General features: G+C 38.8%; 1 protein-coding gene across 1 annotated transcript in view; it reads right to left on the reverse strand.

Moving 5' to 3' along the window:
* Nucleotides 1–13,426, reverse strand: part of CDK13 (cyclin dependent kinase 13) — a 131,488-nt gene that overhangs the window by 27,037 nt on the left and 91,025 nt on the right. Inside the window, exons 8-9 of the mRNA XM_049781728.1 lie at nucleotides 12,463–12,652; nucleotides 10,153–10,209 (exon numbers count right to left, since the gene is read on the reverse strand). Coding sequence (XP_049637685.1) covers nucleotides 10,153–10,209; nucleotides 12,463–12,652 — 247 coding nt within the window. The remainder of the gene's footprint in view (nucleotides 1–10,152; nucleotides 10,210–12,462; nucleotides 12,653–13,426) is intronic.

Here is a 13,426-nt window from a genome sequence, read left to right on the forward strand (position 1 = left end):
CCTGGTAGGCTCGGGAGACCATCTGGGATGCCAGGATTCAAATCACTGTCCTTTTGGATGCAAGACAAACGCCCTACTTCCATGCTATCTCTCCAGCCCCTCAACAATCAATTTCTAAGAGTTCTAACTGTATAAATGATCATTTAGAACAACTATGCCTTTTTCTTTTTTTTTTCTTTTTTTTTTTTTGGAGGGGGGCCACACCCGGTGACGCTCAGGGGTTACTCCTGGCTATGCGCTCAGAAGTTGCTCCTGGCTTGGGGGACCATATGGGACGCCTGGGGATCGAACCGCGGTCTGTCCAAGGCTAGCGCAGGCAAGGCAGGCACCTTACCTCTAGCGCCACTGCCCGGCCCCGCCCTTTGCTTTTTCAAACTAAAATATACCCTACCAAGATTTAATGCAATAGTTCTGATGGCCCTTGTTTCTAGACTTAAAAGTTAACCCGGGCCCAGAGAGATAGCACAGCAGCGTTTGCCTTGCAAGCAGCCGATCCAGGGCCAAAAGTGGTTGGTTCTAATCCCGGTGTCCTACATGGTCCCCCATGCCTGCCAGGAGCTATTTCTGAGCAGTCAGCCAGGAGTAACCCCTGAGCACCACTAGGTATGGCCCAAAAAACAAAAAACAAAAAAAAAAAATTTTTTTTTTCAAAATACAATACAGACTGTACTTTAAAATATCAATGTGTGATCCCTTTAACATTTACTGGTGCCTCAACAAGGACTATAAAAATAATTATTACCTGATTCTTTTCCAACCACACTGAAGTAATCGGTTCACTGAGAAAAAGGAATAAATGCTTATTTTCCAAGAAATTAAGCCAAAAAGAAAGTGTATGGGGAAACCATGTAGAGACACCAAGAACTGATATAGCAAGATAGAAGTACCATAATTATGCTTTAAATTTATTGGGTTTTTTTGTTTGTTTGTTTGTTTTGAGACCACTCTTGGCAATGCTCAGGGCCTAGATCTACTATGGACCTGCACACAGTGATCACTTCTGGCAGGCTTGAGTTAAGATATGGGATGCTGAAGATCAAGCTTGGGACCACAGCATGCAAGGCAAAGGCCCTACCTACTCACTGTATTAATCATTCACATGTTTTAAAATACTTTTTAAAATAAGCTATGTTTTAGGGGCCGAAGAGCCAGCACAGTGGTAAGTCCTTTGCCTTGCATGCAGCCGAGCCAGGAGGGACCCGGTTCTATTCCCAGCATCCCATATGGTGCCCCAGCCTTCCAGGGGCGATTTCTGAGTGCAGAGCTAGAAATAACCCCTGAGCACTGCCAGGTATGGCCCAAAAAAAAAACAATCAAGTTTAAAAAATAAATAAGTTGTTTTAATGAATTAAAGTTAAAAATTATAAAAGACAATTAAAATTAGTCTCATTAAAAAATATGTGATTGGGGCCGGGAAGATGGCGCTAGAGGTAAGGTGTCTGACTTGCAAGCGCTAGCGTAGGATGGACCGCGGTTCGATCCTCCGGCGTCCCATATGGTCCCCCCAAGCCAGGGGCGATTTCTGAGCACATAGCCAGAACCCCTGAGCGTCAAACGGGTGTGGCCCAAAAACCAAAAAAAAAAAAAAATGTGATTATCAAAAAATTCTGCAGAATAGGCCCCAGACGTCACCTTTCATCAACCAATCACTAAGTATGGTAACAAAAGAACATCATAAAAGCAAATTCCAAGATAGGCAGAGTTAAAAAAAAAAAAAAAAAAGTCAATTTCAAAACACCCAATACAATAACTGTAAATAAAATCATCAAGAATATGCTATAGATAGATTAAAATGCTATGATTATCAGTGTAAAAACAAAACCAAAAAGTTGGAAACAATTTTGAAACTAGGACATTTAAATATTAAGAAAATAACAGTATTATTACTTGGGGGTGTGGGTAGGACACACCTGGTGACGCTCAGGGGTTACTCCTGGTTCTGTGCTCAGAAATCAATCCTGGATTGGGGGACCATATGGGAGGCGCACGCAATCCATTCTAAGTTAGCTGCGCACAAGACAAACGCCTTACCACTTGCGCCACCTCTCCGGCCCCAAACAATATCATTTTTTATAAAGACAAGTCACCAACATTTAGAAAAAAGAAAACCTGGGCCCGGAGAGATAGCACAGCGGTGTTTGCCTTGCAAGCAGCCGATCCAGGACCAAAGGTGGTTGGTTCGAATCCCGGTGTCCCATATGGTCCCCCGTGCCTGCCAGGAGCTATTTCTGAGCAGACAGCCAGGAGTAACCCCTGAGCACTGCTGGGTGTGGCCCAAAAACCAAAAAGAAAAAAGAAAACCTGCCAAGCTGAAAATAATGAAAACTACTGTAATATATTTATGCTTTATTTTTATCTAATTGAAAACAACTATAAATTGAACAATCTCACTTATTCAAAACAATAAATTTCATAGCATAGCAAAACAACCCTACATAATCCAATGTCATTTAAACAGAATTCCTTTACTACGCTGTTAATTTTAGATGGCTTGAAAGTAATGATCTCAATGTTATTTGAATCTCTTTCTTTTAACTTTAGAATTCCTTTACTAAGCTGTTAATTTTAGATGGCTTGAAAGTAATGATCTCAATATTATTTGAATCTCTTTTTTTTAACTTTAGATTTTGGGGACATACCTGGTTGTGCTCAGAACTTACTTCTGGCTCTGCACTAAGGGATCACTGCTGGTGGGCCAGCTCATGCAAAGCCAATAACCTACCTACTATATACCAGGGGTTTCAAACTCAATTTACCTGGGGGCCACAGGAGGCAAAGTCGGGGTGAGGCAGGGCGGGCATAAGGGATTTCACTTACCGAATATTCGCAATAAAAAATCGCATTAAACATTTGCATACCCTGAACGAAACTGCTCGGGGTATGCGAATGTTTAATGCGATTTTTTTCTTACTAATGCGATTTTTATTGCAATTATTCAGTAAGCGAATAATCGCGAATACTGTGATATTTGAAGGCCGGCCGTGGGCCACAAAATGTTGTACGGAGGGCCGCGAGTTTGAGACCCCTGTACTATACTATCACTCTAGTTCCCTAATAGTTTGAATTTCAATTCACATTAAATCCTCACCTGTAAATCACACTGATTCTTTTTAAATAGACTCATTTGAAGATATCCCAAGTAATCTTAAATATTTGACACTTTAAAAGTATTTCTCATTTATAGTTATTATTTTTAAAACTTTAATAAAGTCTTAGGGCCAGAGTGGTGGTGTGGAGATGTAAGGCATCTGCCTTACCAGCGCTAGCCTAGGAGAGACCGTGGCTTGATTCCCCACCCCACCACCCCACCCCCGTGTCCCATATGGTACCCCAAGCCAGGAGCCATTTCTGAGAGCATAGCTAAGAGTAACCCCTGAGCTTCACCAGCTGTGCCCCCTCCCTCCCCCAAAGAAAACTTAAGAAACATAACTAGCACAAAACTTTAACATGCTAAAAAAAAACTACATGGGGGCCGGGCGGTGGCCCTAGAGGTAAGGTGCCTGCCTTGCCTGCGCCAGCCTTGGAAGGACCGCGGTTCGATCCCCCGGCGTCCCATATGGTCCCCCAAGCCAGGAGCAACTTCTGAGCGCATAGCCAGGAGTAGCCCCTGAGCGTTACCGGGTGTGGCCCAAAAACAAAAAAACAACAACAACAAAAAAAACTACATGAGCACATCTCTTGGGAAAAAAATAAAATAGCTGAAGGACAAGAGGACAAAGACAGTAAAATTCAGTTGTGACAATACTCTGGGGGGAGGGGAACTGTCTTTATGATGGCACTGCCAAATCACTTTTGTTTCCCCTACTACTTACACCAGAAAGAAACCTGTATATTATCAAAGTTTGATCCAGACTTACTTTTAAAATGTATCAAAACTTGTAATTTCAAAAATTATAACAAAAATAAGTCTTTCTATCAAAAGATGCAAATATAAACTTTTTGTCTATTGTCTCAGGGGCAACACCACACCTGGTGGAGTAGTGGTGTGGAGAATACCATACATACTAGGCACTGAATCCACATCCTTAGACTGCAAAGCAAGTGTACTTTGAGTCACATGGTCTTGCCCATGTGACTAGTTCAGATTTTTGAGTTTCTGGACCACACCAGGTGACATTTAGAGATAGTTTCCAGTGAAGTTCAGGATACAATGCAGTGAAAGTGACTGAATTCAAGGCTCCAGCAAGCAAAACATACTCTAAGTTTAATTCTTAGCTTACCATTAATTGTATGATCTTGAAAATTTTAATTTTAATAAACTTATTCTTTATATTTAAAATAAAGAACATTATCCAAGAAATTAGTCTATACCATCCATCTCAGGTTGCTGGTGTGTGTGTATGTGTGTGTGTATTCTGTTAAAGTGTGAAGAATTATATATAATAGAATAATAGACATCAGTGTGTGTGTATTCTGTTAAAGTGTGAAGAATTATACATAATAGAATGGAGATAAATGCTAGTTATCTTTATTCTTTTCTCTGGAAACAATGAATACATGTTGAAACTGAAACAAGCAGATGGCTGAACAACCAACCAATTATGGTTGGAGCTGTATAAAACCCTTATATCTGTATTGATGGAAATACTGATATAAATGATAATATAATTAGTACTAGATAAAATAGTAAATAATGCACACTATACAAGAAAGATGTATCCAATATTGCTCATGGTATCTGAGCAAACTTCAAGGGAGCTATGAAGAGAATACCAATGAGAAAAAGCAATGTCAGATTGAGTAAGGTAAGTATAATTCTGTACAAAAGAAAACCATCACAAAGTCTTTCAAGGGCTCAATTTGTTTAGAGTACTTCAAAAGGTTCCATGCTATTCTCTTATGACCGAGATGGGACTGGTACCAAGAAAACCAATTAAACTCTTTACAATTATCTGTATGATAAGAAAATGAAAAAGTAACCACCACTGCCACCAGGGAATTAAGAAAAGGAACAGATAGGTTTAACAATCTGTTTAATACAGGTTACTTAGTTCACGTAGGCAGAAATGTGCAATAAAAACGTATGTTTAGAGATCAACTTTAATGTTTATTGAAGTTCTGATCTAGCTATCTTTAAATTGAGGATATAGGTAAAACTTCCTGTAATGAGGAGGGGGAATTATACTGCCCTATTTTATGTGATCAAAAATATAATACTCTCACAGGGTCAAAAATATATTTTTTAATATTGATGTCATAATTGAACTGTGATCTAAATGAAGTTTTCCACTTTTGAATGTGACTAGTGCACACTACCGAGCAATTTGTTAACAGTGACTTTGTTTTCTTAGTTTTTGAGCCACACACCCAGCAGAGCTCAGGGTTACTCCTGGCTCTGTTCTCAGGAGTCATTCCTGGCAGTTGCTCAGGGGACCACACGGATACAAGTACTTGAACCCGGGTCAGCTGCATGCAAGGAAAATGCCCTACTCTCTGTGCTATTGCTCCAGTCCCCAAATAGTGACATTTTTTATTAGTACAATTCCCACACTGTCCAAAGTCTACCAAAAGATTCCCTATTGTACCTAAAACTTCCAAAGTTCCTATACTCAATCTATAGTCTCCAGATCAAGGCCTTATCATGAATTAGTTACTATGAATGAGTTTTGTGTTTTATGGCAGTGTTCTTCAACCTTTTTCTGATCACTAAACCCTTCTGACCTTGTTACCTTACAGTGCTCCCTTGTCCTACTAAATGGCCCCCTTGTTCATACAATTTTCACTGTAATCCTTTGGAATGACCTGTGAGCCTTGACTTAAGAAATGCTGTTTTAGGGCATTAAAATATGTGGCCTGAATTGTTGAAGTTATAATTTGAGTGAAATGTAGAAATATAAGTAATAAGACCAGTAAGGGCACAACTTTAAAGCTGAGTATCATACTTTTTTTTTTTTTTTTGGTTTTTCAGACCACACCCATTTTGATGCTCAGGGGTTACTCCTGGCTAAGCACTCAGTAACTGCCCATGGCTTGGGGGGACCATATGGGACGCCGGGGGATCGAACCTCGGTCCTTCCTTGGCTAGCACTTGCGAGGCAGACACCTTACCTCTATCACCACCTCACCGACCCCACTTATTTCTTTTTTAATACATGAGACAGAGATTAAATTATTCACTAAAAATTAATCATACTTATTTCTTAAACAGTAAAAGCAAAAGGTAACATTCTCTCCCAATGACACTAAAGCTTTGCTGTCAATGGCAATTTTACAAAAAGCCACTAGATGGCAATCTTGCCTATAAAAAATGTTCAAATTTTATTCATAATTTTAGGAGCCATAAAATTATTTTTGGTTGTTTTTGTTTTGGGGCCACACCCATTGACGCTCAGGGGTTACTCCTGGCTATGCACTCAGAAAGTGCTCCTAGCTGGATCCCGGGGACCATATGGGATGCCGGGAGATAAAAACCAGTCTGTCCTAGGCTAGAGCTTCCAAGGCAGACGCCTTACCTCTAGCGCCACCGCTCTGACCCCCATAAGATGATTTAATACTCTTGTGAATAAGTATAAATGTAAATCCTTTGTCTAAAATTTTAGTATACAAAATGATTAAATGACTTATTCAAGATTTTACAACTGATTAAATAGCAATACAAGGACAAAAATTAACTTCTTAAAATTATGCTTTGTATTTCTGTTAAACAAATATTTGTACTAAACAAGACTTCTACTGTGTGCCAAGGCGGTATGGTGTTCAGGACCCGTGTTGGTTCGAATCACAGCATGCCATGGTCCCCCATGCCTGCCAGGAGCGACTTCTGAGCAGAAAGCCAGGAGTAACCCCTGAGCACTGCCGGGTGTGCTCCCCCCTTCTCCACCAAATAAAAGACTTCAAATGCACGCCAGAGATAGTACAGCGACTAAGACATTTGCTTTGCACATGGCCAACCGGATTTAATTGGTGGCATCCCACATGGTTGGTTCCCTGTGCATCTCCAGAGTGATTCCTGGGTGAAGAGCCAGGAGTGCTCCTTATTTTTTGATATAAGGCAGTTATATAAAGAAGTTATCCTGGGGCCGGGCGGTGGCGCTAAAGGTAAGGTGCCTGCCTCGCCTGCGCTAGCCTTGGATGGACCGCGGTTCGATCCCCCGGTGTCCCATAAGGTCCCCCACGCCAGGAGCAACTTCTGAGCACATAGCCAGGAGTAACCCCTGAGCGTCACTGGGTGTGGCCCAAAAACCAAAAAAAAAAAAAAAGAAGTTATCCTGTTATTTGGAAAAGAACCATAGTAATGAGTCCAGTACTAAAGTTGGTAGGCCTTTCAGAGACCTAACCTGGATTTGATCCCCAGCACTAAATATGGCTCCCCTAAGTAGAAGGGAGTGATGCCTGTGTGCAGAGCCAAAGTCAGAATAAGCCCCAACCAAGTCAGGAAACAAAACAAAGGGAGAAGGAAAAGAGGATAGTGAGGGAGAGGGAAGAGAAGTAAAATGGCTGCACCAGTGATGGGGATGGGTTGAGGTGGGGCACACGGGACACTGGTAGCAGAAAATGTGCACTGATGAAGGGTGTACATTTTATAACTGAAACTCAATCATGAGCAATTTTGTACCCACGGTAAAGTAATTATATTAAATTTTAAAAAAAAGGACACTGACAGAAAATTATTACATGGGTTAATTAAGGTCTTACAAATTGCTGATCCTAGTTAAATCCCCAAAACTGGTAGGGTTCCTGAGAACTGCCTGCCAGGAGCAACCCCAGAGCACAAAGCTTGGTATAGTTTCCTAAAATTGCCAGAGTCCCCAAACCCAAATATACACACATGCAAGCACACGCACACTGAACCAGTGATGAGGAAGAACTGGAGTACAAACTGCTCTCTCAAATTCTTTATCTCCCAAATACCAAAAGTGACAAAATATGAACACTTGAGTTTCAAACAAGAAAATGGTTCTTCAAATTTAAAGGAATCACTCCCCCCCTAATTTTAATTAAGTTATTCTATTTCTACTGCTTTTGTAGCACAAATGGCCAAGCAGATCCTTATTAGAAACACAGCCCTATATTCTCTTGCCATATTCAATGTCAACTCTATCCACTTTTCCTTGAATTAAAAAAGAAAAAAAAAAAAGATAGTCAAAAGAGTAAAGAAAAAGGTACACTCTTCTTACTTATCTCCCATTACATATCCTATTGCATAGACTTAAGCATGTGCTCAAGATGGAACAAAGTCTTCTAATCATTTTTTGAACAGTTACTCTAGCTATAATGGTCAATTAATTAGAAAATACTTCAAAGTGATTTAAAATTTAGATCTATTTGGTATATTACAATAAAGGATTATCTTTCTACTTAAAATAAATACAAATGACAAATCAATTGCTATATGTTTATTTCAAATCTAGGATAAATGAATAATACAGTAATCAATTTTGTACAGTATTTTTAGCCTGCTGAAAACAGATTTCAGTATATTAGAAATCAGCATGTTATCCAAAGTTACTGAATTAGTACACGTATTTTAAGTCATTCACTAAATTAAGCTTAAAGAAATTAGAACTTTTCGAATTTGACAAATATAAATTTTAATAAAGAAATAAGCCCTGAAGGATAGCATATTTATCTACACAATAAAATGAGGTTTTATTGCAAATTTGACTAAGCATAAAAATTACCTGAAGTTGCAAAGTGACAAGATTTTACATTTCCTATTCTTTTAAACTCAAATTATATATACCACTTCAGCAGGTCAATGGGAACAATGACTCAGTGAACATGCCACCACCCTATCATACCACCGAAATTGAACATTCCATTTTAAAAGGAAAAAAGAGTTCAACAAAATAATTAAAACAAAGTCTTTAAGTTTAAACACAGTATTAAAAGTGCGTGTGTGTGCATATATACGGGGCTTTTTCACTAAACACAGAAAGTATGAACATCTTGATATCTAGCTATGAATTAGAAATCTTGGAGTTCCCTAAGACCTGTTACAATTAAAACTGACACATTTTAAGTTATCACATATACTTCTAAGAGTTAAAAAATGCTTTTATCGGATCGGAGAGACAAACAGCAGTAGGGCATTTGCCTTGTACACAGCCAATCCAGGACGGATGGTGGTTCGGTTCCAATCCTGGCATCCCATATAGTCCCCAGATGGTGGTTTGGTTCCAATCCTGGCATCCCATATAGTCCCCAGAGCCTGCCAGGGGCGATTTCTGAGCATGGAGCAGCATTAACCGCTGAGTGCCACGGGTGTGACCCCAAAACCAACAAAACACAAAACAAAAACAACAACAACAACAAAAATTCTTTTATTTTCTAAGTTCAGGGGAAAGTATAAAATTTTATAATTAGTCCACTAGATAAGAAATAAATTTCAGGGGCTGGAGAGATAGCACAGCGGCATTTGTCTTGCAAGCAGCTGACCCAGAACCTAAGGTGGTTGGTTCGAATCCCGGCGTCCCATATGGTCCCCCGTGCCTGCCAGGAGCTATTTCTGAGCAGATAGCCAGGAGTAACCCCTGAGCACCGCCGGGTGTGGCCCAAAAACCAAAAACCAAAAAGAAAAAAGAAATTTCAGTATCTTGTAAGTTTAAACAAGAAAAGTAAAATTTCCCCTTTAAAAAAGTAACATGTTGGGGTAACTGGTGGCGCTAGAGGTAAGGTGTCTGCCTTGCAAGTGCTAGCCTAGGACAGCTAGCCTAGGATGGACCGTGGTTCGATCCCCCAGCATCCCACATGGCGGCACCCTCCCCCCCCCAAGCCAGGAGTGATTTCTGAGCGCATAGCCAGGAGTAACTCCTGAGAGTCAAGGGGTGTGGCCCAAAACTAACTAAATATGAATAAATGAATGAATGAATGAATGAATGAATGAATGAATGAATGAATGAACAAATAAATAAATAGGATGTTGGTGCCAGAGCAATGATATAGGTATGGCCTTTGCAGCCAATCTGGGTTCCATCACCAGCGCAATGATATAGGTATGGCCTTTGCAGCCAATCTGGATTCCATCACCAGCATCCCAATGGTCCCCCCCAAGCCTACCAGGAGTGATTCCTGAATACAGAGCCAGAAATATCTTTGAGCACTGCTGGGTATGGCTCAAGAAACAAAAAAAGAAAACTGTTAAAGATAATTTATAACAGCTCCTAAAACAGGTCTCCAATGCCTACAATATTACTTTTAAAATACTCTTACCTTTCTTCTGAGCTATATAATCGAGCAAGTCCAAAATCAGCAAGTTTTATCTGCCCTCTGAAAAAAAAGACCAAAAATAAATAAATAAATAAATAAATAAATAAGAGAGAGAACTATCAAAAGTGTATTACATTGCACTGATTATACACATTCATAGCCAATTAGTAAGATCAATAAAAAAAAAACCATATATGTAAACTTCAATTCTGTACCAAATGCCTACAGAAAAAAGGCAACAGACTAAATTACAGATAATATGAAAAATTAAACTTTTTTGGACCATTTCACCAACTCTATACCAGTATTACTTCAATAACTAAGATTTTATTAGTCTAGTAGAATATTTCTGTACTATCTAGAAAAGCATTCTTCAATGAAAAAGAAATCTTTCTACTTAGTAATAACATTTAACATGTTCATGAAGCTATGCTCAAAACCTAAATCGCATTATTAAATATTTTCTAATTCTTAAAAAACAATTTCTAGGGGCAGGAGCAGTGGCGCAAGCAGTAGGGCATTTGCCTTGCACACACTAACCTAGGATGGACAGTGATGTTCAATCCCCCGGCATCCCATATGCTCCCCCAAGCCAGGAGTGATTTCTGAGTACATAGCCAGGAGTAACCCGAGCATCACTGGATGTGGTCCAAAAACCAAACCAAAAACAAACAAACAAACAAAAAAAAAATATTTTCTACTAACCAAAATTACAACAAGCATGCCTCATTTAGATGCACATAAATTACCTTATAAAAGGGTTTTCAGAGTTCAGAACATGCTATTCAAAATTGTATTTAAATTTGATATGCATATGCATATACTATATAAGTAATAAATACTTCTTTAAAAATGTATCTTAAAAATTATAATTATATGGGCCACAAATAGTACAGCAGGTAAGTGTTTGCCTTGTACACGGCCAACCTAACATTCAATCCCCAGTCCAGGTTCAATTTTTAGCATGCCATATAATCTCCAAAGCTTACCAAGAGGTATTCCTAAGCACAGATCTAGGAGTAACCCCTGAGCATTGCTGGATGTGTCCCAAAAACAAACAAAATCTATCATGAGAGACAAAGATAGTTTATAGGGTTGGAGTACATGCTTTGCCTACAGGAAACCTTATAGGAAACCTGGTTAATCTAACCTGACACTATATAGTTCCCAAAGCACTACTGGGGGGGGGGGGGGGGGGGAGAACCCAAGCACAGTGGTAGGAGTAATAGCATTGCTTGCTGGGTGTAGCCCAAAACAGGCAGAAAAGCATCACAAATAAGTGAGCAAACCCCATCATTGTAACAGAAAAGATCAAAACTATAAATCTATGTCTGTTGTTAAAGTTTAAAATAAAGCACATATACAGAGGCTGGAGAAGTAGAACAGCAATAAGGCACTTGCCTTGCAGAGAGCTGAACCCAGTTCCATTCCCTTGCATCTCCTATATCAACCACACACAATCCAACCTCCAGCAAGACATTAATATTCTGAGCCCAGAGCCTAGTAAGTCCTAAACAGTGTCAAGAGGCCCAAAAACCATACATATTTTGTTTGTTCTTTGTTCTGGGCTACACACAGGACTACTGAGAATGGATTGGGGGTTGGGGGGATATGATGGTATGGTGGATTCCCAAATGCCCTACTGCCATGTCATCACTATGGCTCCTAAATTCTTTTTTTTTTTCTTTTCTTCCTTTTTTTTTTTTTTTTTGGTTGTTGGGCCACACCTGGTGACGCTCAGGGGTTACCCCTGGCTATGTGCTCAGAAATCACTCCTGGCTTAAGGGACCATATGGGACACCGGGGATCGAACCGAGGTCCGTCCTGGGTCAGCTGCATGCAAGACAAACGACCTATCACTGCCCTACCACTGCACTATCGCTCTGTCCCCAACTATGGCCTCTATATTCTTAAGCTAAAATCATATTAAAGATCCATCACAATATTTGGAAGAACAACACATTAAATACAATTTTGTGAAAACTATTATTAGAAGACAAAAATACAAAACCTCACACTTCATCCAAACTTAATATTGGTTGTGTTGTAATAGCTTGAGCAATGAGATAAATCTTAAATACTTTTGGGGGATTTTTTGGGACACACCAACTGTATTCAGACCTCTGAGCTCAGGATGACATCTGGTGGAGCTCAGGGACCATGTATGGTGCCAGGGATGGAACCTGGGTTGGTTTTATGGCAAACTCCTTGCCCATTTTACTATCTTACCTCTCAGACTCACAAATTTAAATAGAATCATGCCACATATTATTTAACATTCATTTTAAAAATATATACCAAATTCATACATACCTATTATTTAGAAGAATATTTGAACATTTAATATCTCTATGCAAAAAGTTCTTCTTATGACAATAATCCAAACCTTCCATGAGCTGTCTCATAAAGGACTTTATATGATTTTCATTAAAATGAACCAAGCCTGATTCCAGAAGTCCCATCAGATCATGGTCCATATATTCAAAAACCAGATAAAATGCACCTAAGAACAAGAATAAAACAAGGAAGATGATTATTCTTACTACTACTTCCTCTAGGTTCAAGTTTCTAATAAGAAAATACTGGGAAAAAATTATAACATTGAAAAAGAATTGCTACTTTGTCACTTCAATATTGTGAATCCAAAACTTTAGTAATACCTGAAAAGGCTTAAATAGCAATTTTTAAAAAGGATGCTAATAGAATTTAATAAAATGAGACTCAATATAACCACCCCCAAAAAATCCAAAGCTAAAAATCAACTTCGAATTTAAGTAGAGCAGAGATCTCATGTAAACTTGCAACAGAAGGATTTTTAAATCTTAATAGTTTGATTCTGAAACCAACAGCCAGTGTCATTTTTAATAATAAATTATCAGGTGTTTGTATACAGGAATGTCTTACTGACTTCTGAAAATTAGTAAAATTAAAGACAAAATATAAATACTGAAAGAAAATGATAAGACAAACTACGCTAGAAAATCAGATGCAAAAGAACTTCAAATCATGGCAGTAATTTATCAGAAAATAAAATTAAAATCACTCCACAAACTAAAAAAATAAATATTGTGGGGTCACATTGGAACTTTGATGGTAGTCTTATAGACAGAACAAGGTATAACCTACATTCCTGAATGTGATAGTACACTAGCCCATGATAAGGAAAACTTTAATATGCTACAAATGATTAAAAACAAATCTTAGCAAGAATCACACAAATTCACAAAAATCAAAAAAATTTTTTTAAATTATAAATTAAAAATAGTCACTTTTTACC

Source organism: Suncus etruscus, chromosome 10 (assembly GCF_024139225.1).
Source record: "Suncus etruscus isolate mSunEtr1 chromosome 10, mSunEtr1.pri.cur, whole genome shotgun sequence".
NCBI lineage: Eukaryota > Metazoa > Chordata > Mammalia > Eulipotyphla > Soricidae > Suncus > Suncus etruscus.